General features: G+C 40.4%; 1 protein-coding gene across 3 annotated transcripts in view; it reads left to right on the forward strand.

The window, feature by feature from the left end:
• The window catches only part of BRWD1 (bromodomain and WD repeat domain containing 1), a 115,043-nt gene extending 90,288 nt beyond the window's left edge, over positions 1 to 24,755 (forward strand). For all 3 annotated transcript variants that reach the window (XM_047719871.1, XM_047719878.1, XM_047719885.1), the window contains exons 36-40: positions 3,384 to 3,550; positions 8,714 to 8,937; positions 10,390 to 10,554; positions 12,661 to 13,572; positions 14,538 to 24,755. In XM_047719871.1, the coding sequence (XP_047575827.1) occupies positions 3,384 to 3,550; positions 8,714 to 8,937; positions 10,390 to 10,554; positions 12,661 to 13,572; positions 14,538 to 15,679 (2,610 nt within the window). In that variant the 3' untranslated portion in view covers positions 15,680 to 24,755. The remainder of the gene's footprint in view (positions 1 to 3,383; positions 3,551 to 8,713; positions 8,938 to 10,389; positions 10,555 to 12,660; positions 13,573 to 14,537) is intronic.
• Positions 24,756 to 25,156: the final 401 nt, after the last annotated feature.

The raw sequence follows: 25,156 nt of genomic DNA on the forward strand, positions 1-25,156 counted from the left end.
ATTTTAAAAGTGGTCGTCAGAGAAAAAAATGCGTCATCTATGTTGATGGTTATTTTCCACTTGTGGGTAAATCAGTGTTGGAGTGTTGCAGATACGTGGGAAGAGAGACAACCTTTGGTAAGAATAGTGCTCCGCTGCAGCCTGAATGTCCGTGTGGTACCTTCAGCAGTTCGTGTTTACTTTACCTAAAGTCGTAGAAACACATAGGAATTTGGGGGAGTGAGGCTGCCAGTGAAATTGGTAAATAGAACGAGAAAAACCTGTGTTTCATACATGTAGGAATCTTGAAAAGTGGATTAGAAATTTACTGAGAGAGGCTGGGAGAAAATTACAGTGAGTGAAGAATGATCTGAAGTGGGGGTGGGACTACTGACACTACACCGGTATTTTGGATGCAGAGAGGAGGCACAAGAGCTCTGTTACTCTTTATTTATTTATTAGAATACTAATAGAGAGGACATCCCTGAAGTATTATTAAAATGTTGGATACATTGGATACACATTGAATAACTTTTCAAAATTTGTTGAAGCATAATAAATGTACAAAAAGGAGGGTACATATACTCTCAGCGAATTTTTTTTTTTTAAATATTCTATTTATTTATTTGACAGAGAGAGATCACAACTAGGCAGAGAGGCAGGCAGAGAGAGGGGGGAAAGCAGGCTCCCCACTAAGCAGGGAGCCCGATGTGGGGCTCGATCCCAGGACCCTGGGACCATGACCTGAGCCGAAGGCAGAGGCTTAACCCACTGAGCCACCCAGGTGCCCCACTCTCAGCGAATTTTTACAAATACCACAAACCCTTGTAGCCAGTGTATGTTGGGTAATTAAAAAAAAACAATGATTTGAGAAGATCTTAAACTAAAGCATTTGCTTATTAATATTGTAGCACCTTATCTATGATCAGCGATTATCACTGCTAATTAACCGTTTTGCCTTAAATTCACTTTCTCTTCATTATTTATTATCAGACTCTCCTGTTTTAATTCTTAATCTGAGAACTCTTTCCTTGCATTCAGTGTACAAATTTAACATTGATTTAACATCAGTTTTTAAACATCACTTTGATGTCAAGTCTGACTTTTTCCCAAGCTTGTGTTATCGCCCGTATTCATCATTAGTGAGACACTTTCTTTCCAGAGAGAAAATAAATCTCATTCATGCTTCTTTCCCCCTTTCATTAAAAATATATATTTGAAGATAAATCATACATCTCACCCATTTAAAGTGTACAATTTATTGGATTTTTGTGTATTATATTATCAGAATTTCAAAGTTGTGGTTATACATATGTAACTAACTTTATTGTCTTAACCACTTTTAAGGGTACAGTTCATTGGCATTATATTCAGTGTTGATTAACCATCACTACTATTTCCAAAACTCTTTGGTCAACGCAAACAGAAGCCCTCATCACCAAGCAGTACTCCGCAAACTCTGCGCTCTCTCCCTCTCTCAGCCCTTGGTAGTAATGTCTCCTGTCCTTTGTCACTATGCATCTGCCTATTCTAGATGTTTCATGTATGTGGAGTCACACAGCATTTTTCTTTTGTGTTGGGTTTCTTTCATTCAGCAGGACATCTGAGAGATTCATCTGTGTTGTATCCCGTATGAGAACTTTATTCCTTTTTATGTCTGAATAAATATTAAAAACTCCATCATATGGGTATATCACATTTTGTTTATCTGTTCATTTCCTGCTGGACAGTTGAATAGTTCTGCTTTTTGGCTATTAGGAGGAATGTTGCCATGAATATGGAGCATGTCATCTGCAAAGAGCGATAGTTTCAGTTCTAGCTTTACAATCCAAATGATCTTTATTTCTCTTTTTATCTAATTAGCCTGGCTAGAATTTAAAGTGCAGTGGTAAAAACCCACAGTGTTGTCTCATTGCTCATTTTGGGGAATGATTTTCCGTCTTTCACCATTGTGTATGATGGTAACTGCTTTTTTTTTTAATTTTTAAAAATTTTTTAAATTTATTCATTTGACAAGAGAGAGAGAGAGATCAGAAGCAGGAAGAGAGTGGGGGTGGGGAGCAGACTCTCTGAGCAGAGAGCCCGATGTGGGGCCCGATCCGAGGACCCCCAAGACCACGACCCGAGCCAAAGGCAGAGGCTCAATCCACTAAGCCACCCAGGCACCCCTGTGGTTTTTTTCATGTATGAAAAATTTGGGGGAGCTAATAATTTTGGTATCCATTTTTGATAAATGTTTGTGTTCAATGCAAATGTATCACAGGTTTATATAAAACCTAATGAGAAGACAAGTAATAGGAAAGTAATGATTCTTAAGACAATCAGGTTTTGAACTTAATACGATTAAGAAAAAAAAATCATTTGAAACTGGTGACTTACACTAGAATTCAGATTCAAAGGAAAAGAATAAATTCAAGTTACACAAAATACTGGAAATAATAGTCAAAGATCATTTCAAACATGAAGTGGGATTTTGAATTTCACATATATTGTGCATATGTATGTGTGTGCATATATTTTCAAATATAAATATGTATGTTTAAAAGCATATATGTTCATATATGTTTAAGAGCGTATAGGAAATTGATGTATCCCACACACTTTTTTTTTTTTAAAGATTCTATAATGGTAGCCTCTCCACCTTTCTGCTAAGTGCATCAGACTTACTGATACACAGCTTTTGAACATTAGACTTTTTCGCTTATTTTCCAAGAATGATTGTGAATGAGTTGAGAGTACTTCCTGTAAACACATAGTTGTACCAGAGTTATTTATAGTAGCACTGAATATCACACTGCAGAATTCTATGAAAGATTTGATACTATTTAAATGTAAAAACTGTTAAAACACAGTCTTTCACGTTAAAGTTGTAGGGTGTGTTTTCTTTTCCCAAGGAAGATCGCCTTCGGCCTGTAGTTTCTGTATAGATCTAGGTGGCATCAAAGGCAGTCACTTTGCAAGTTGGAGACGAGGGTCAAAGTGCCTCTGTTTCCTCATCCCAAGGAGACACTGCTCTTTTGCTGTCTAAATAGCAATCCTAGAACCCACCAACTTCACATCTAACTTTGGGAGAGGGGGACCTTTTTTTTTTTTTTTTGGATTTGTACATGTAAATGGGAAAATGGGAAGAGCCAAATGAGAACCACTGACACGTAGACGTCAGTCCTAGATTACAGAGAATTGCTTGATTTAAAATGACTTCCTTTTTGTCTGAGAGGTGTATGTTTGATGGTGCCTGTTTCTTGTTGTGTCTCTGAAGGAAGGGGGTCAGTGGGTAAAGGAACACATGTTTTCTAGAACAGTGATAGAATAGATTGCACGTAGCCTATGTGTTACACATTTTTTTCGTGAAAGTATTTTGAAAGGTATGTTGTAGTTCTAGTTTTGCTTTCATATCCTTGCAGATTTACAGTATGACCTTGAGATTGTCTGCTTTATTTGAAGAAAAAATGAAGAAAATCTCCTCTGATTTTAAAATTGGTCAAAAGTTCAATGAAAAACTTCGAAGAAGCCAGAGGTTCAAGAGACGGCAAAATTGTAACCGTGTCAATCAGGCTAACAAAAGTATCAGGTGAATTGGTTATTGCGGGCTTTGTGTGCAATTAGACAAATTTGGGTTGTGATGCTTCTTTAATTTTATTATGCTAAAATGGTTAGGAATATAGTATATTCAGAAAGATTTGTTTTTCATGACTTGAAAGCACTGCATGTATACAGCTACTATAGAATTTGTAAGTAGGTTAATATTAAAGCATTTAATGAAAACTGCAGATTTTAAAAATCTTAGGATTAAAGTATTATTTATTACATAAGAACCTTTTTCTTTTAATGTAGAGTTAAGTGATTACTTTGTGTGATCCTTGAGCATTTGATTGAATAAGGGAAATATCGATGAAACTTTATGTACCCTATTTTTTTCTGAGGATTAGTTGTAAAGAAATATAAAATTTATGTTTTATTATATTTTTAAAATTTAATTTATTTTTATTTTTAATTTATTTTTTAATTTTTTAAATTTTTATTATAAATTATTTATTCTCTATCAGAAATTTAATACTATGTTCTGTCTTCTTTGACCGTGTAGCTTACACTAATATCAGATTTCCAGATTCTTTTAAAGTGTTGCAGTGTGAAAATGGAGTAATTCAGTGTTTAGTGTGTATCCGGGCGTCTTTGGAATATGCACTGAGGGCATGGCGGTTGTCTTCCTGCGAGTTCAGGGCTGGCACTCTGCATCTCAGTTCAGAAGTCTCCTTCAGATTCATACCGTTCTCTTAAGAAGTGTGTTCTAGTTTAGCTCCCTCCCCCCCCCCCTTTTTTGTGTTGTTATTGTCAAATTACATCCTTACATGTTATGGCTTATCTAGTTTTCTTTAAAATTGCTTAGGAAAAGAAAAAAAAATCATTGATACTGTTAATTATATTTACCTATGTGATTACCTTTCCCAGTAGTTTTTATTTTTTGTGTGGAGTGAGTACCCTCTGGTGTCCTTTCTTTGCAGCCCGATGTCCTTTAGTGTGTCTTTCAGAGGCGGGTGTGCTAGCAGTTCATTCTGACCGGTTTTTGTTTGACACTAGTTTTGCTGGATATAGAATTCCTTGTTGTCAGTGCTTGTTCCCCGCCACACCCACATTTTGAGTGTTGCCTTCTATTGCCCGCTGACCTCTGTTGTTTCCCAGGAGAAGTCAGCTCTAATCACGTTACTGACATTCCCTCCCTTGTACAAACGGAATGGTTTTTCTCTTGCTGCTTTCAAAATTCTGTCTTCATTTTGCACCCGACTATGGTGTTTGTAGGAATTTTTCCAGCTTTCTAGAGTAATGTTTTTCATCAAATCTGGGTGGTTTCTAGCCATCACTCAAATATTTCCTGCCTTTTCCCTCTCATTTGGGGACTCCTACTGTACATATGTGGATATGATGGATGGTGTCCTACAGGCCTCTGAGGTTCTCTTCATTTTTCCTTCTCTTCCTGTTCTTCAGATGGGATAACATGCACCTACCAAGGTCTCCGATTCCTGTACCAGCTCACGTATGCGGCTGAGCCTGTCTTCTGAATATGTTTTAATTTATTGTGCTTTTCAACTCCAGGATGTTTGGTTTTTTGTAATTTCTATGTCTTCATCGATATTCTTGTCATCTTGCTTTTATTCTGTAAACATTATTTCATTTGGTTTTTCAGATGTGTTTGTAATAGTGGATTCAAGTATCTTTAGTTCGACATCTGGGCCCTTTCAGAGACTGTTTCTGTTGCCTGCTTTTTACCTCGGTGGGCGAACTTCCTTGACTCTTGGTAGGCCTTGTACTGTTTTGTTGGACACAGTACGTACTTAATAAAATAATGTTGCCTTTCTGGAAATACTTCTCTTCGGGTTTTTTGTTGCTGTTTGTTAATGTATTGTAGAAACTCTGGATTCTGATCCTTCTCCCTCACTGATGGTGCTTGTTGCTGGTTTTGTTTAGTGAGTTGCCTAAACCAATTCTGTAGTCTGTCTTCCCTAGTGTTAAGCCACTGAAACCCACTTATTACTATTTTTAAAGATTTTATTTATTTATTTGCCAGAGAGAATGAGAGCGAGTGAGCACAAGCAGGGGGAATGGCAGGCAAAGGGAGAAGCGGGCTCCCTTCTGAGCAAGGAGCCCGATGCAGGACTCCATCCTGGGAACCCTAGGATCATGAGCTGAGCCAAAGGCAGATGCTTAACTCACTGAGCCACCCAGGCGCCCCTGAAATCTGCTTTTTAAAAATTAAAAAAGAAATTGGCGGGGGGTGGGGTGTCTTCCTGGATGTCTTCTCTGACTTAGCATAGCTCAGTGGTCAAAAATTTGTGTTCACACACTTTAAGTAAGCCTTCCACCCTTTTTTGAAGATGGTCTTTGGGTGGAGTGGGGCTGACTTCACCTTCTTCTTATATTTTTTCCAGGCATGAGTCTCAGGGTCTGCCAAGGACAACTAGATAACTGGGCTCTCCTCGAGTATGTGTAGAACTTTGAGTATGTGTAGAACCTTCCACACCCCCGGGAAGACACTGGAGCTTTTCAAAGTCTCCTGTGACTGTCTCATTCCCTAGATCTCCTTTAACTTTTTGGCTGAACTTCTGTTGGCTCTAACTGGTGTCCCAGCTTAGGCAGCTGTGTGGTTGGCCTGGCTGGATTGCTGGCAGTGAGTTTGGTGCCCTCAGGCAGAGCAGGTGCTGTTTTGTGAAATTCCCAAATCAGGCCAGCTCCCTTTGCCTCTTCATCCTGGTCCTCAAGGCTGTGCCACAGAATTGGGGTGTGCATGACTGGGAATAGCCGAAAGTTAAAATGCCCAAAACTCCAGTCAGTTTTTTTCTTAGGTTCAGAAGGATTTCTTGAATAAATGCTTTTTAATTTGTTAAGTGCCTGTGATTACTTTCCAGAGTTGTGAAATGACTTTTTCGGATGATTTGCCAGTTTTATTTTTGCTTTTTGGGTGAGAGGGTTTGCCAGAGTCTTCCTTGCATCCCTGCCCCCTTGTTTAGACTGACGGCTGCCTTGAAACAGGTAAACACGTGCTCCATCAGTGAGTGAGTTTGTCCCGTTGAGCTGCTTTGCAGCCTGTCATTCAGGGATGTACATTACCAAGTGGACTATGTGAGTCCTCCCTGCCTTCCCCCGCCCCCCACCCCCAACTTTTAATTTTGAAATAATTTCGGAATTACAGAAAAGCTGAAGAATAATTGAAAGAACTCCTTTATACCCCTTGCTTGGGCTCACCAATTTTTCATAGTATGTCACATTTGCTTTATCATTGCTTTATCTTTTTGTAATGTGTTATTTTTCTAAATTGTTCAAAAAAATATTTCTGACATCCTATTCCTTTACTCCTAAATACTTAGTGTGGATTTGCTAAAAAATAAATAAATAAATAAATAAATAAGGTTCTAACCATACCTTATTGCATCCCTACCGTTGACCCAATAATGTCCTGAGGGCAAAATTTTTTTCCAATCTAGACCCAAAGGAGGATCTTGCATTGCATATATATGGATATATATGTTTCTTTAGTCTGTTGTTTAAAAAAATATTAACTCATTTAATCCTCGCGCGATCCTATTTTCAGGTTTTTTTGTTTTTGTTTTTTTTTTTTTTTTTTTTTTAAGTAAATCTCTCCACGCAGTGAGGGGTTCAGATTCACATCCCTGAGATAAAAAGCCATAGGCTCCACTGACTGGGCCAGCCAGGTGCCCCTCTTTAGTCTTAATCAGGAATTTTATTTTCATCCTTTGTCTTCGTAATTGACATTTTTGGAGAGTATGGGTTAGGGTTAGAGTATGGGCCATTTATTTTATAAAATGAACCTCAGTTTGGGTTTTTCGGTTATCGTAGGGGTTTAATTAAAAAAAAAAAAAAAACTTTCTTTTTGAACCAATGAAAAGTCAGGGTGAAAAGGAAGCAGTCTTACTCCGTAGGTATTTATCACTTTGTTTTCTGTTTTAAAATGAAGTGTATGATGAGTATGAGCATGTAATTATTTCTTTTTTATATTTATTGGTCTGTCCCTCAGTTGATAGTAATGGAAGTTAATATTTTGACATAAGACGCTTGAAATTTTCTGATGATGACAAAACAGCTGCTGCTTTTTTTTTTGGTGGCAGGGGTAAAGATTTATTTATTTATGATGTATGTGTGTATGTATGTATTTGATAGACAGAGATCACAAGTAGGCAGAGAGAGGAGGAAGCAGGCTTCCTGCTGAGCAGAGAGCCTGACGCGGGGCTCAATCCCAGGACCCCGGGATCATGACCTGAGCTGAAGGCAGAGACTTTAACGCACTGAGCCACCCAGGCGGCCCAAAACAGCTACTGCTTTAAAGAACCTTGTGGTTGGGGCGCCTGGGTGGCTCAGTGGGTTAAGCCTCTGCCTTCAACTCAGGTCATGATCTCGGGGTCCTGGGTGGGATCAAGCCCATCAGGCTCTCTGCTCAGCAGGGAGCCTGCTTCTCTCTCTTTGACTGCTTGTCATCTCTGTCTGTCAAATAAATAAAATCTTTAAAAAAAAAAAAAAGAACCTTGTGGTTATTTTTAAGCTCAGATTAGATAGTCTTAAAAAAGCTTCTCTATCTTGTTTTAAACAAAAATAGGATTATTCAACATGAATATTAAACCCAGATCTGTAATTTAAAAACCAAAGACTGTCTTGTCCTAAACTACTTTTTCTTTAATCCATGGCTCAGGTACGCAGCATAGTGAACTGGTTGGTACTTAGAAGTGAATGGATTGGTCTTAGAAAAAACTATCTTGTTCCGATTTTTTTTTTTTTTTTTTTTTTTTTTTTTTTTTTTTTTTTTGGCCACTGTTCTTACTGTTTAGGTTTTGTTGCTTTCTCTTCTTAATCTTATATTGTAGTTTAGGAACATATAGACAGACAAGAGAGAAAATTATGTCTTACAGAGACTCAGTTTTGTATTATGAATGAATGCCTATATTACATGAACATTGGCTTTTAGTCCAAAGAACCTTGGCATTCAGTCTGATTCTCTGTTCGTAACTCTGCTACTTGGATCATTTGTTCATTACTCCAGTGTAGAATAAAATTATGTACAATTTAGAGTAAGAATATTAGTAGTAATCCATGTCAGAATAAGATGTTAACAATGAATATTTCAATGTTTCAATCATAAAATTATTCTCAGATTAAGTAATAGTATACTTTTACTCAGGCATTCTTGGTTTAATTAAATTTTGTTTTCTTTGTTCCTGTCTTTGACCAGAAATATCAAGCAGAAGCGGTTAAAATCTCAGACAAAAGTAATTCCTGAATTGGTAGGTTCTCCTACCCAGTCTACCTCCGGTAGGGCCGCTTACTCTGTGAGCCACAGGACAAGTGCTAGTGTCTCTTCAGGGGTGACGTCTGGTGACTCCTCGGATTCAACAGGATCGTCAGAAAGAAGGAGAAGTAGGCCTGTCACTCTGCATGATGGCTCCACGTTATCTGGTGAGATGGGAGCATTGTTAATTTAACTGTCCATCACTCCCATGTGTAGCACTGCCAGTTTATCGTGCCTTCAGAGGAAGGAATAAATAAGACTGGCCTAACAGTTGAGGAAATTGTATTCAAGAGAATCAAAAGTAACAAAATCGCAGCAGTTACTGTATGTTTGATAAGTGCTGGTCTTTGCAAATAGTGCAGCTGCATACTATGCAAACTTGAATCTTTTTTGTATACTTTGTATACAAAATATGATGCTTTTTCTTTTTTTAAAAAAAGACATCATCATCATCATCATGTGAGCCTAGTAAATTCCAAGCTGCTTATAGTATAACCAAAGCTAATCCTAACCCTTTTTTAGCATTGTGGGAATGATCCTGTTGCTCTGAGTGATTTTGGTGACTTACTACTATGACTTAAAATAATAGGACCAAAGAGGTAGAATGCAAGCCTTGGACTTAAAATAATAGGACCAAAGAGGTAGAATGCAATGTAGAGTGGCAAGCCTTGCAGAAGAATTTGGATTACTTATTTGGGTCCCTTGATGAGTAAGGGAATCACATGATGAATTCTGTTTCAGGAAGATCAGTCACTTTGGCAGTAATATGCAGGGAAAGGGAAGAATCTAGAAACCGAGTCAGTGTGCTGGGAAGTGAACCGGAATAGAATAGGGACAGTCAGAATGGCAAATGGCAGAACAGTTTCAGAGACAGAAAAACAACTTGGTGACTGGTGTCCTAACGCAGCCGCCTTAACACGGAGTTGGTGTTGTATTTGTGGAGCAAAATTTTATCTTTTAGCAACATGTTCCCACTCACTTTGATGAAACTTTCACTCTGTGATATGTTTGTAAGGAAGGAGTAGACGAAAGAGTGGGAAGCTTCTCTGTGCCGTGTTCACACTGGAGCGTGCACTCATTCAGTGAGGTCGAGGGAGAAGTGACGTGTACTGTTCCAAGTCATTTATCTTGTTTTTTCTGTCCTTCCCTCCCCCTTTCCAGTGGAACATGTGGAAATGGCTCTTGAGCTGAAAGCACGTGTGGTACCACTGTGCTGTTACAGGGTTTACTAGCACAAGGCCTGAAAGTGTGTCCACTGATGTGGGACTACACAGCAGTTGTCTTTCCTGAAGGAAATATCGGTCTCAGGACAGAAGTGGATGGGGGGCTAATTACATTTCTAAATGGAAGTTTATGAAATACGTAAACTGTATTTTCTGAATCCAATCCAGGATCAATGTGGTCCTTTCAGAAATAAGAGAAAAAACTGACTTTGGAATGCTGATGACATACTTTTTAATGCCAGAATTTTATGACCTGTTCTTTGAAACAGTTTTTAAAAACATAATCTCCTCTAAGTATTTTGAGAATCTGCTTTTAGCTTGTTGTTATGAAACAGCTGCGTGTGTGTGTAAAGAGAGAATATGTGTGACGAACTGCTGATGCTTTGTTTTTCTTAGAAAGTGAAATGGAAGATTCCTTAGGTACCTCTTCATCTTCAGCTTCAGATAGTTCAGAGGAAAGCAAAGAGAGTTCAAGACCGCGTGAAGCCTCCTTACGTAGTGGGCTGGCCAGAAGCAGTAGTCTCAGGGTGACCAGAACCAGAGCTGCTCAGAGGAAAAGTGGTAAGACACTCAGTGGTTGGTACTTTGGAGGAGTGTTTATCAAGGGAATCCCTAAGCTAAGCATAGAATGGTTTATTGTTTTAATGTATCTACACATATGGTTAAAGGTCTTTTTTAGATTTTTTTTTTTTAAAGATTTTATTTATTTGCCAGAGAGAGAAAGGAAGAGAGCGAGCATAAGCAAGGGGAGAAGCAGGCTCCTCGTCAAGCAATAAGCCTGATGAGGGACTCGATCCCAAGACGCTGAGATTGTGACCTGAGCTGAAGGCACATGCTTAAACTTGCTGAGCCACCCAGGCGTCCCACCATTTTAGATTTTTTAAAAAATTGTGATAGAATTGACACATATAACATTGTATTGCAGGGGTACAACATAATGATTTGGTATACTGCAAAATGACCACAATAATACAGTTACAGTCAGTTATTATTATACATAGTTATTCTTTATTTCTGGTGAAGAGGACTTTTAAGATTCACTCTTAGCGGCTTTCAAATATGCAGGAGTACTAGCTGTGGTCATCATACTGTACATTGCATCCCTGTGTCTTATAACTAGAAGTTCGTATCTTTGATCTCCTTCACCACTCCTCCCCCACCACATCTGCTCTCTGATCAGTGAGCTTGGTTTTTAGTTTGTTTTGGTTATTTTGTGTGTTAGGTTCCACATACAAGTGAAGTTATACAGTATTTGTCTTTCTCTGTCGACTTAACTTTGGTTAGCATAATACCTTCAAAGTCTATCCATGTTGTCACAAATGGCAATATTCCATTTTTTAATGACCAAATAAAACTCCATTATAGAGATACACCACATTATCTTTTCCATTCATCCGCCAGTGGGTGCCTTGGTTGTTTCCATATCTTTGCTTTTGTAAATAATGCTGCAGCGAAATTGGGGTGCAGATACCTTTTTAAGTTAGTGGTTCATTTTCTTTAGATAAATACCTAGTAGTGCAGTTGCGGGATCATAGGGTAGTTACAGTTTTAACCTTCTGAGGACCCTCTGTACTGTTTTCCACAGTGCCTGCCCCAGCTAGCATTCCCAGCAGCAGTGCATAAGGGTTCCCCTTTCTCTGCATTCTCGGCAACATCTATTGTTCCTGTGTAATTTTAGCTGTTCTGACAGGTGTGAGATGACATCTCACTGTGGTTTTGATTTGCATTTCCCTTACTGGTGGTGTTGAATATCTTTTTGCATTCTTTTGGCCATTATTTGTGAGCCGTATTTTGAAAAATGTCTACGCAGGTCCCCTGCATTTTTTAATCAGATTGTTTTTTGCTGATGAACTGTATGAGGTCTTTAAATATTTTGAACATTTAACTCCTTATCACATACATGATTTGCATGTATCAGTAGGTTGCCTTTTTATTTTGTTGATGATTTCTTTTGCCGTGCAGAAGCTTTTAGTTTGATGTAGTCCCACTTGTTTATTTTTGGTTTTATTGCCTTTACTTTTGGTGTCAGATCCAAAAAAAAATCATTGGCAAGATCAGTGTTAAGGAGCTTAGACCCCCTGTGTTTTCTTTTAGGAGAGTTTATGGTTTCAGATCTTACATTCAAGTCTTTAATCCATTTTTATGTATGTGTAAGATAGTAATCTCATTTCATTTTTGTGCTGGTTGGCTGTTGGGTTTCCCCAGCACTGTTTGTCCAAGAGACTGTCCTTTCTTTGTTATATGTTCTTGCCTCTTCTCTTGTAAATTAATTGACCCATGTAGGTATGGGTTTATTCTGGGCTCTCTTCTGTTTTGTCCTTAGGGCTGTTTTTTGTTTTTGTTTTTGTTCTGGTTTGGGGTTTTTTTGGGAGTGAAAGATGCATGATCAAGGGTGAGAGGGAGAGAATCTTAAGCAGGCTCCACACCCAGCACAAGGCAGGGCTGGGTCTCTCAACCCTGAGATCATGACCTGGGCTGAAATCAAAAGTCAGACAGTTAACTTGAGACACCCAGGCACCCCCATCCTTAGGGCTTTTTAGATATAGAAGGGAAATCTGTTTTTAACATTAAAAGGTAGGGAACATCAGTTCTGAAATAATAAATTTTTTTGTAAAAAATGTTGAAATAAGGAAGACTTTCCTAATCTTATTGCTACTTTATTTCTAGGTCCAGTTTCTTTAGAGAATGGGTGTGGCAGGAAAGCCACTCGAAAGAGAGTCTATTTAAGTGACTCTGATAATAATTCAGTGGAGACCCATGAAAGTCTAAAAGCCAGGGCTGGAAATAACCGAAAAGTGCTACGAAAGTGTGCTGCCGTGGCTGCTAATAAGATAAAGCTCATGAGTGACGTAGAGGAGAACTCTAGCTCTGAAAGTGTCTGTTCTGGCCGTAAGCTGCCTCACCGTAATGCTTCTGCTGTGGCTAGAAAAAAATTATTACATAATTCTGAAGATGATCAGAGCTTAAAGTCTGAAATTGAAGAAGAGGAACTAAAAGACCGAAATCAGCCATTACCACTGTCTAGTTCTCATGCTGCCCAGAATACTGTGAATGAGTCTGAAAATGGGGATTCAGAGTCAGAAAGTGATTTGCGAGTAGCCCGCAAAAATTGGCATGCCAATGGGTATAAGTCGCATGCTCCAGCAACTTCTAAAACTAAATTTCTGAAAATAGAGTCTTCTGACGAAGACTCTAAAAGTCATGATTCCGATAATGTACATAACAGAACTGCTGGTCCGTCCACATCTGGGCAGAAACTTAAGGCAGAGAGCGTCTCAGAGGAAGAGGAAGAAGCAGATTCTGAACCAAGAAAGTATGCCGGTAGGAAATACAACACAGGTCGCAAGAATCTTACTTTCCTTAAAAAAGCAAAGATCTTCAGTGATTCAGAGGACTCGGAATCTGAAGAGCAAGATCGAGAAGGTGGCAGCTACCACAGAATGGAAACGAACCTGGTCAGAGGGGGTTCGAAGTGTGAACCCGCTGCCGGGTCCCAGTGTTTCTCAGATCATGTATCTGAGACTGATTTGGATTCAGATGATGACAATACAAAAGAAAAACCAAACAATTTTATGAAAGGTAATTCAAAACCTGTAATCTTGGCTTACTGGTGTGTTCTCACTGTTCTTCTCTCCTTAGAGCTTTGTTTTTTTGTTTTTCCCCCACGAAACTTCTCCTCACTGGTGGTTTTCTGTCCACTGCATGCGTTCTCAGTCTGTTCCGTGCATCCCTGATGTTCTGTGTGCACGCATAAGTGGTTGCCAAACATGTTTAGTTTTATTCTTGACCTTAACAGCTGTTTCTGGTAAGATTTCAGTTCTTGTATTGACTGTGGGTTTCAGGAAAGCAGAGGCAAGCACATTTATAAGCTGTGGTGTTAGTTTAAGAGGAGGAAAGAAAAGGGTAGGACTATTTGCTTGGAAGGGATGCGTGAGTAAGGCTGACAGCAGCAGCCAGCAGCAGAGTGCCCCCCAGCTGGCCTGTGGGTCAGGAGAGTGTTCTCCGTGCTTGACGTGTATTAGCTCGTTGGGTCTTCATGTCCTTCATGAGCCTGGCTGTCATTATTGTCCACTTGCCTCGTAAGAAATCTGGAGCACAGAGCGGGGACACCGCCTGCTGATTTAAGGGTGTATTTTGGCAGGTGGCGGCCAAAGCTAAGATTGAAGGTGTTGGTGTAACTTCAGTGTTGTGAAGTGAAAAACGTTTTAGGGAGGCTGACGGTCAGTGATTAGTTTGCGGACGTTAGGGCACTAGTGAGGAGAAGTTAGTGTGTATTCGTGTAAATAAAATGTCTGTGCCCTGTGTGTCGTGCATGTGTGTCGCAAGGCCCGGGCCGTCCGCGCTGGCAGTGCGCTGCGCCCGTGACCGCGGCTGCGGCTGCGCAGAGCTCACGGCCTCAGAGGCGCGGGCGCCCGAACGCTCGCTGCCGCCCTCCTTCCGCGGCCGGAGGAGGCCGGACTCCAGGCGCTTAGAATGACGGGCATTTAATTCCTCCGCACATAGCCTTACGGATTAAAAGGATACTCTTACTTTTTAATTTGTAGATTCCGCGTCACAGGACCATGGACAAAGCAGGAAAGTTTCCAGGAAAAGGGTCTGTTCCAGTGACTCAGACAGCAATTCGAAGGTGGCTAAGAAGGCCTCAAAAGCCAAAACGGGTCTCCTCAGGACTCCGCGAAGACGGGCGACGGCCGCCGCCAGTAAGACCAAGCCCGGGAGTGGCGCGGAGGACGTCGGCTTAGACGGCGCGGGCCGCAGAACCAGAAACGGACGGAGAAAGCCCCTCCCGGCCGCGCGTGCCCCCGCTGGGAAGACGGCGAGCGAGTCTGAGGGCGACGGCGGCCCGGGAGTGCCGAGCGAGCGGCGCGCCGGCGACTCGGAGGGCCGCGCGGGCAGCGTCGGTCCGTCTGCGCACGGAGACTCGGGCTCCGAAGGGCTGCCGAGCCCCGAGCCCAGGAGCAGGCACGCCGGGAGGCACGGAGCGGACGGTGCGCCTTCGCACGCCGGGAGTTGCTCGGTTGGGGCTTCAGAGGAGCCGTCGCAAAGCCATGTTCCCGGAGCTGAGGCGGGCCAACAGTGCTCCCCGGAGGCCGCTCTGGTGCAGAAGGCGAGCGCCGAGAACGCCTTTGAGGACGACCTGAACTACGGGCTGCGCAGGTGGAACGGCCGGAGGCTCCGGACCTACGGGAAGGCGCCGTTCAGCACGACCAAGGCGCTGCGGGCGTCGCAGGCGGCGGCCGAGGCCGACGCCAAGAGGAAGAGGCTTCGGCCCGAGCCCGAGAGCCGGCCGGCGGCTGGGCCCGGAGGCGCGTCCGAGCCGGGGGCCGGCGCCGGCCCCAGATCCGACTCCGAGTTGGCGTCTGTGACGGAATCCGACGTGGACTGTGCCGATGACGCGAAAACCAAAAAGAGGAAAACGAGAGGAAAAGCAAAAGCGGTGAGAAAAGGTAAAGCTTGTGCAGCTGCCGCATCTAGAGGCGCGAGGCGGCGGAGACAGAGCAAACGGCCTAGGCTGAGTGTGGACGATAACGACTGGGAGGACTTGGACTATGCAAAATCGAAAAGAGGTCTTCGACGTTCAAAAATCAAAACGAGAAATCAGGGCAGAAGGACCGTGAGATACCACGATGGGGATGATGACAGAAGCTTAGAAAATGTGTTGGATTTTGATGATTGCACCTTATGACCTTGACAGAAAGCCAGTTCATTGAAGGAGGAAATGGACTGGAATTTATGGTGAAAGTTGGCTGTTGAAATTATTTTTTGTCCTACAATTCAGGGAATATATTTATATTTTTCTATGAAAAGTTATGAATGTGACTAAATCATGACTGTTATCTTTATTTGCACTTGCTTGCCTTTGTAGCAGCGCTCAGCACAGGTGCCAAAATATGCTTCATTTTGGGGGCAGATCTACTTTGACAGTATTTAACTACAGATAGCAAGAATTTGAAATCTGTTCAACACTAGACATCCTGGTTATCAAAACCGACAAGCATTACTTTCATGGTAGCAAGTGTCACGCAGTTACTTTCTGACCGCGTCAAGAGGTGGTAGTTTCTAACCCCTGTCCTGTTGTAGTCGAACAGTTTCACGTGGCCTATGTTTACAGATTCTTCCTACATATTATGTGCATACTGACACTATAATCATGGGAGGTGTAACCATGATTAGTAGGCGAGGTACCTACCACTCCCCCCCCCCCCCCTCCCCTTTCCCTGGCTACTTGAGCAGAATGCATTATACCAGATTTGGTCATTTTCATTGAAATGGTTTCTTTCCAAATGTTGTTGGGTCTTTTCTCTCTTTTTCTTTATTTTTAAGGAAAACGTCATCACTTTTATTTTATAAACTTGAATTTATAAAGTGCTGGTAAATTATTTTTTAAAATGTTTTGATTGTATATTTTAAACCTCTAAGGCCCAGACCATAGTCCTAGCATTTTCTTTTCAATTGTGCACTAACAGAATGCTATATAATTTGTCTTTTCAAGATCTCCTGGTTTCTATGTAAGGGATTTAACCAAAATCTTGGTCTTCCATAGTCTTACTCTGTGAAATAGAGGAGTTTGTGTGCCTTAGATTTAGGAAAAGTGTGTTCTTTAATAGAGTGTACAGGGCCAAGAGAGTATTTAAATTATATGTAGTTTCCCCTCCTTTCCACTGAGATTGTAGAGTTGTTTTGTTAAGAGTGCAATCGCAAATCTCATCTATATAGGAAAACAGTTAAACGTCATTCTCTGTCTCTTTGTTTTAACTTACTGCTGCCATGTGCAATCCCAGGCGTTCTTTGTGGGGGCAACTAAGTGTATCTTTACTAGTGACCTCTAGTTTAAAGCTAAGAAACTGTCATGTGTTGTGGGAAAATAATTTTGAAATCCATTTAAAGTGAAACTTCTCTATCACATCATCAAATACATCAAATAAGTATACTTATTTTCGAGCCAAATACTTTTGCTTGATAGGTTGTGCTACTCCATACAGTGTAGGTGGCCATTCCTAGCTTGTTTGTGCCTGAAGATGGACTTGATTCAAATGGTTTACATATTTTGTAGCGAAGGAGTATGTTAGAGTACTCCCACCTTTGTTATTTATTGGCCCTGTGTTTGGTTCCAGACAAAATTAACCTTTTTCTCCTGTGTATCCTAAAGGTGGCAGGTATGGAAAAGCATCAGACTCTGGTGTCAGTGTTAAGAGAATGTTCTTAAGTGTTGTTACTTTTCAGTTATTTGTTCCATTCGACATGGTAGAAGGTACTTTGATGTAAGGGGAAGGATATTTTTGGACATTACCAATTGCGATAGGTGGGATAGACCTACCCGTCCTTTGTTGTTGAGAGAGCTGCGATTACTTCAAAACTATGAAGCTCTTCTTATTAGAGTTCATGTTGAGTATATGGTAGAGAGAGTGATTCAGGAGAATTGGCCTTGATTCTTGACCTGAAAACATTAATGGAATGTTCTTTACTTCCCTAGTTTTAAGCAACGGTGATAGATGTCCTATCCATTAATTTATTTAAACTCTTCTAAAGCTTCTCAGTTTTATATCTATTCTCAGGGTTATAACTCCATGTTTACCATCATCTGCAAAAAGGTACCAAAAAAATCCATAAATACAAATATAGAGTATGTTCATAAATACATAAATTCTTTTGGTAGAATGAGACTTTGATCATTAGCCTTCATCAGTAGAACTATTCTTATCTTTTGGACTGAATTAACTGGTCATAGATTGGCTGGTCAACCAATTACTAATTTTTCTTTTTGTCCAAAACTGTTAGACCTTTGTGTATAGAAAGCAGTATTTTGGTTTCACCTGGAAAAAAAAAAGCAAACCAAGAATTTGGCCTCATGACTTTGAAGATGTGGTTGACAATGGTAGCTTCTCAAGTTCTGAAGTAAAACTAAGGGATTATAGTGAGAATCACTTTTATGGGTTTTTTTGGTCATGGTGCTATTCCTAAGGTTAACTTTGAATATGTGACACACACTCCTAAGTACTTTAAGGAAAATTAATAAATAATTAATAGTTCAAAATGTTTACATTGAGCACTAGAACATGTTTGACTTTTTTTCTACTTTATGCGAAATGCGCAGGGATTTAATGCACGGATGTACTTTAATGTGTTTGGGATCAGTTTGTATTTACTTGTGAAAAAAGACAAAAGCTTGCAGACTGAATGTGAACTGATCCGGAAGTAAGTGCTGTAGTTTTTCATTGCACTTGAAGTCACTTAATGGTGTATATGAACAACAACAAAAACTGCTGTGGTTGTGTATGTCCAGGGTCCTATGATTTTATTCACTTATGGTTGAAAAAAAGGGCTGAGGTATTTAGATTTGAGTTTTGATTCCTTTGAAAGACTACTAAGAAAAAAGATGTCAAACACTTAAGAAATAGGTGAGGTTTAAAAACTTTTTTTTTAAAAAATCAGACTTACTTTAAAAGGTATACCAACAATGTGTAGTAACTTCTAAATAAAAGGGAAAGTGTATCCCATTTTCAGATAATTCTTAGGGTGGTCATTCTCCCTTTTTTATTTTAGGGGAAAATCTCTGATTACATTCATTCTCAATTTAGTAATTATTTGGAAAGAATGATAAAGCATTTACTCACAGCTTCTAAGTTACAACACAAAAGTTTCTTTTAAATAGTACATGAAAATGGGGAGAAAGAACTTATGTTTGGGGAAAAGGCACTTCAAAACCTAGAATTGCAAATGAGAAGGTATGAAGCCAATAAAAATGCCATCTTGAAGGTATTATCGTCCAAAAGTAAGAATAAGACTTGTCACTAAATCTTCACACTCCATTGGTTGCTGACGTGTTAGATAAGAGTTCTTAGAACTGCCTTGGGTTCATACTACATTCCCTGCCCTTCTAGCCTTTTTTTTTCTTTAGAATAATCAGAACACAATTTGTTAATTTCATTGTATCGTTTTAAAAACTACATTGAAAGGACTTCAATCTCTCATCAGTGCACATTGAATTTGATTGTGCCACCTGAGAAAAATGAGGTTTGTGTATCACTAGAATGCAAGAACGTTGTTCACAGTGCTTACAGTATTTTTGGTTTTTCCTTTCTACTCAATCGCGTTGGTTTTTTTGAGTAACTTCTAAATGGCTAGAACAGGTCTGTTTGCCTTGCCCTTTATAGCTGAAATACCAGCTCCATCCTTTTCATCCATGTTAAGTCAGCATATATCCTTGATTCGGCATCTTGGAGTAGTCCACAAACACTTCAGTGTCTTATGTTGTATGGAAATTGTAGTTGAGTTATTTTCTGGTGTGATGTAGTCCCCCTCCCTGCGGGAGAACTCTCCGTTATTATGTAAGTCCATCTCTCAACTCCTGCTGTGGATAACAGGATGGAATAAAGGAGAAACCTTAAGAAATTTGCAACGTCACTGTTTAAAGACTGTCTCTGATTCTAGTATTTGGGAACAAAGACCAAACCAAGTAAAATTGTCAACGCTAGGGAGAAAATGGAACATTGTGGAAAAATCTAGTCCAACTAGATTAGTAAGTGCTAATACCACTTGGTAGCTCAAAAGTTGTGAATGAATGGAGATTAAAGTGTAAAGACCTTAATGGTGAGGGCTGTGTTGTCTTTTCTCACTTCTTAATTGAGGTTTTTGTAGCTGTTTTCTTAAATTATAGATGTTGCCAAACAGTATGTGGGGATTCTCAAAATTGGGAGGTTTTTACTAGTCACTAATAATCTGCCAAGCTAGTTCCTTAATACACTGTGAATTTGGTGGGAAAATATCAAGACTTTTACTTGGTGTCTCCTTAAGGATTGCTTGTATGGACCTGATGTAGGGAGTTTGGATGGAGGACAGTTAAAACATTGGGGTCTTACAAATCTGCAGGCTCTGTCTCTGGCATCATGTAAGTAACTGTAGAATATGTATCTATTTGTCCGACCAACTGACCGTTTCATTGAATTTAATTACCAGTGTTTGAGCATATTTTCTGGTCATGCTTTAGTTTTTAAGGTAAGTTTTGTCATTTATGAAAACCTTGAATGGGATTCTGACTGACCTAAGTGAAACAAGACAACCAGTTACAGTTTGCCTGGACTGCAGCAGCCGGCCTGGCCTACAGGAGTAGTATTTAGAAGTTACTGCATTTTTTGATCAGTAGTTACATCTTGAAACAATCTCATTTTTAATATTCTGAAGGTAATTTTCGAAGTGTCGATCCATACTTAGTCCTCGGGTATGCACACATTCAGTTCACCTGTGAAATTCTGACCATTTCACTGGAGCCGGATGAAAAAAATCTCTGGTTTTTCACTCCCACACAAGATCTCTCAAACTTTTCTAAATTAACTCATTACCACAGCTCATGACTCAGTTGTCATCTAGGAACCAGTTTTCTTTACCTTTTTTAAAGTCAATTACTAACTAAAAGAGTATAATAAATTTAATGTTATCTTAACATCTTAAACAACTTCAAGCCTTCTAGCTGATTAATTCTATAAGGTCTGCAGTGGGCAGTCAATTTCCCTTGCAACTCATCTTTACTCTTAAACAGCTCTATTTTCTCTCTCAAACCTCTGTCCACTTGTGATTGCTTTCTCAGGCAGAAAGCAGGGCCACCCTGTCATATGGGCTGGGGGGGTGGGGAGAGGAGGGAGTTGAAAGATGGGCCCTAAAGGGGTTGTCCTTGGATTGTCTGTGCCCTGCTGCTTTTCATTAGGGAAGTAATAAAGTAGATTGAAAACCAGGGTTGATGCCTGATAGCTTATCCTGCCCAACAGTTTAAAATGCTCTGACATCTCTTGGGGTGCCTGGGTGGCTCAGTGGGTTAAGCCTCTGCCTTCGGCTCAGGTCATGATCTCAGGGTCCTGGGATCGAGCCCCACATCGGGGGGCTTGGCAGGGAGCCTGCTTCCCTACCCCCTCTCTGCCTGCCTCTCTGCCTACTTGTGATCTTTCTCTCTGTCAAAGTTTTTAAAAAATGCTCTGAGATCTCTTACAAGAAGTTCATTAAATCCAGAAACCAGTATTGCACTGTATGTCAACAAAAATTTAAAGTTAAAAACTTCATCAGACAGGTACAGGATCCCTGAATTGATAGTTCACAGAGCTTTTATCAGATTTTTAGGGGTGAAAAAACGGCAGTAGCTATCACAAGTCTTTGAGAATCGTGGCTGTTAACAATTAACTTTTCTGGGGATGTGAGAAAGCCATAGAGTGATGAGCTACCTTAGCCATCAGAGCCAAACAGAATTCTGTGGTGCTCATCATGGAGTGTGTTGAAGACTTGATAGATGAATTTAAGTTCATCTGTTCAACTGTAAAAGGGACCAAGCTAGTGAAGAACAGCTCTTGATTCTGGAATTATTTCTGACAATCTCCTGACCTGATGTGGCCATACTGTAGAAGCTGACTTTGCAGTGTTACCAGCTCCCCCAGAAAACAGGAAAATGCTCAGCTCAGGGAGTTAGAGAAAACCTGTAAAGACACTTTCCAGTGTATGGGGTCTTTTTTGGAAACCTGTGCTTTGGGAGGGATGAATATCCATGATGAATGCTGTTTGCGCCCTGAGATTTTGATCATTTCATTGCTTTTCAGTGAAGGGCAGACAAGGAATTTTTTTTTTTTTAAGATTTTTAAAATTTATTTGACAGATCACAAGTAGGCAGAGAGGCAGGCAGGGGGAAGGGGAAGCAGGCTCTCCACTGAGCAGAGAGCCCAATGTGGGGCTCAATCCCAGGACCCCAAGATCACGACGTGAGCCAAAGGCGGAGGCTTAAACCACTGAGCCACCCAGACGCCCCAAAGGGCAGACAAGGAAGAAGGCATCTCAAACTAGCTCTGGTGAAATCCTTGCTCGAGAGAGGTTACATTGATTTGCAAACAAGATTTCCGCTCTGGATTTACCACCGGCCACAACAACCAGTAATGTCCAGTACTTCAAAAAGATGTGAAATAGGCTAGTACATGTTCATTCTGATTCGGACATGCTTTCATCTTTTTCCCATTTTCAGATTTGTTTTTAATATTCCACAATTAAAATGCTGATGAGATTAAAAATTTTCATGCTTCTACAGCAATGATGTGAAGTTTATTTTGGATCTAGGAAAACAGTTTTGCATTAAGTATCATAATTGGAATATGACTAGTCCTTAAAATAGAGCTAATTGCTTTGAATCAAAAGTATAATGTCTACATCCAAATTTCTATTCACCACAGACCATCTTAGAACACACAGTGATACAATTTAAAGTGGTCATATAGGTGAACTGTGATGGGGTGCTATTACAGATGTAAATTTTTACTCTGTGGATGAGGTTTTTGCCATATCCAAATAGGGAATCATTTATAGGAAAGCAGCAATCGCTCAAGCTCTCAGTGGCTCCTCCAAATCACCTGACCAAGACCATCTGGGACAGGAGGACTTGGGGATTGCACTGACTGGTTAGTATTAAGTGACACAATCACAAATGTATTGTTAGAGCAGTGTCCTCCAAAAGTTATAAGCTTGTACCCTAACATATAAATTGGACTTCTCTCTAGCTCTGAATGATCCTGTATATATTTCTAAAAACTGTTTGTAGTTTTCTCAAGGCGAATAAAGCACTTTATAATTTACCAAATTCTTAGTAATAAAATTAACACTGACTTACATGTATGCTTTTTTTTTAGTTTCCCACACTGTCACTCTTCTGTCTTAGAGTGCTTTTATCTTTATTCTGTGACCTTCCCATTTTAGGTCTAAGACTAGAGTTACAGCTTCATCAAGTTGGAGTGGCTGTACACAGTAGAATTGACTCGGTTATCCCTCCCTCCCCCCATAGTTACATATTTGAAGTGCAGCTTTTCTTAAAGCACTTTTAAAAACCTACTTAGAGTTTCTTTTGTAGAATCTTAACTGTTTTCCCTTATTTTGGATTACAAGTATCCATTTGTTAAATGAGCTCATATTTACTGGGCTCCTAAATTGCATCAGTACATCAAAAAGGAATTAGTTGCTGTCACTTAAGTCCTTTTGTCCCACAGAAGTGGTTGGTGTGCTAGGATTTTATCTATACTATCAGATGGCTATATTGTTGGGAGTGAACTGGCTATCTACTTTTGATGTGGTGTCAACATGCAAATGGAAGTAGTTGAGCGATGCTGGTTGCTGTCATCTGTGTAGGTCAGATTTAACCTTCATTTTGTTATCTGTTTATAAGAGCGTTTGTCTGTTGTAGCATACCAATTCACATACTAGTATTTGCCTAACATTGATTTTATGTGCTGAAGATTGACTTTGGACCTAGGGTTGCTTTGCAGAGACATTAGTTGGTAATTTTAAACATTCCTGAGAAAAGGCCCTTCGTAGTGAAAACGCGAGCTTTCTCATGGTCTCTGCTGCTTGTGTGAGTGACCGCACAAAGCCCAGCCAGGCAGGGGAGGCTGTGCTGCCCAGGAGTCTGAGGATGAACTCAGCAGTGAAAAGGCCATTTTTGCAATGCCTGGGGACGTAGAATGAACAAAACAAGTTACCTTTAGAAATAGAACTTCACTGGAAAAGTATAGAAGTCCCATAGTTGGCAAAAGGGACTGATGCATTTTTGGGGTTGCTTTTAGTACAGGAGTTCTAACCAGGCTGGGTCTTGGAGAAAGCGCAAGCACATTTTGAAGTGAGTTTCACAGACTGAGGGTAAAATCGGAAGGGCTTTCCTTTTGAGAGCAGAAGACTTCCTCAGTTCTCACTCTTAATGAACATATCAATCAATAGTAGCCCATTTTCACCTGTACTCATTTGTGCTAGGTGACAGAAGGGCAAACCTCTCTGTTCATAAAGGAAAAACTAGAAAGGTTGTTGATCGTTGGGAGTTTCACTGCAGTAGAATGAATAGCATTACTTGAGAGCTGGCAAAATGAGTCCTTATTTTCTCATCCTTAGTGGTGAAAAGGATAGAGTGGGAGAGCGCAGATGTGGACTCTGGCGTTTCGGTGGTCTCTAGCCTGTTTTTACCAACTGCTGAATGTCTGCAAATGAGGTGGGGTCCCCAAACTCACCCCCCAGCAAGGCTTGTGTACCTTTAAAACAGTTTTAGATAGCTTGATTTAATGGCTGCAAGGCTAGAGTGCCAACAGATAAAACCTAACCCTCAGCGGCTGAAGTTCAGGTGCATTTTTATCAAGAAATACAGATTTTGCCTGCTCTCTGAAAGTAAGGCATTCCTGTGAAAGCTTTCATAAGCCCAAATATGGGATAAAACAAAGATGCAGCTACCATTAATATAGATGGAAAAAATTGAAGGCATTTGCAGACTCTGAAAAATCACCTCTCAGGCTTCTCTGGTATCTTAGGACATGGCTTACTAACGGATGCACAAAATGAGTGTAGCTCAAGCCCAGGTGCTCAGACAGTACAAGAGCTCGGGCAGCAGCGGGAGGAGCTTGGTGGGCCCCTCTTCTGGCTCAAGGTGTTTGCTGCCTCTCTAGAGGCTCTCAGCAAAACCAACACCAAACGCTGTTTGCGCTTTTGGCCCCAAACTTTTTTTTTTTTTTTTTTTTTTTTTTAAAGACTTTATTAGAGGCCACAAGCAGGGGGAGCGGCAGGCAGAGGGAGAAGAAGCAGGCTCTGTGCTGAGCAGGGGGAGCCTGAGCCAAAGGCAGATAGATGCTTAACTGACTGAGCCACACAGGTGCCCTTTTTTTTTTTTTTTTTTTAAATAAAAGTGAGATCCTCTTTGATTTCTTTTGGTTAGCAAAATCAGGTAGATCTTTTGTAAAAAACGAAGTGGCATGATGTGAACTTTCCAAAAGCCTAGGAGTGCATTAATTAATCCTATATTTGAAATTTGAAAATCTGGCTTTGAGACATTGGCAGAAATAACACTGATTTGAGCCCACCTGTTGGTAATCGTGGAGCGGTGGGTGCAACATCATGGGATCCTCACCACAGCTTGGGTAGCTCTCCCACCACGCTTGGAAAATTGCCTCTCGGTAGTGCTTTCCGTCCTGCCTGTTTAATCCCTCCACAGTTCCTAGCTCTCAGCTACAGTAACACTCCTCAAAGGAAGCTTTCCTTACCCCATAAATCTGTTTGGTTTCTAGAATGTGGTTCTCACAGTCGCCCTACACCTCTTAGTTCTTAGAGCAATTAGAGTTCATATGTATAGAATTAGTGTTTTAGAATCTTTATCCTGATCCTCTGGATG

The sequence above is a fragment of the Lutra lutra genome, chromosome 1 (genome assembly GCF_902655055.1).
Source record: "Lutra lutra chromosome 1, mLutLut1.2, whole genome shotgun sequence".
Taxonomy (NCBI): Eukaryota; Metazoa; Chordata; class Mammalia; order Carnivora; family Mustelidae; genus Lutra; species Lutra lutra.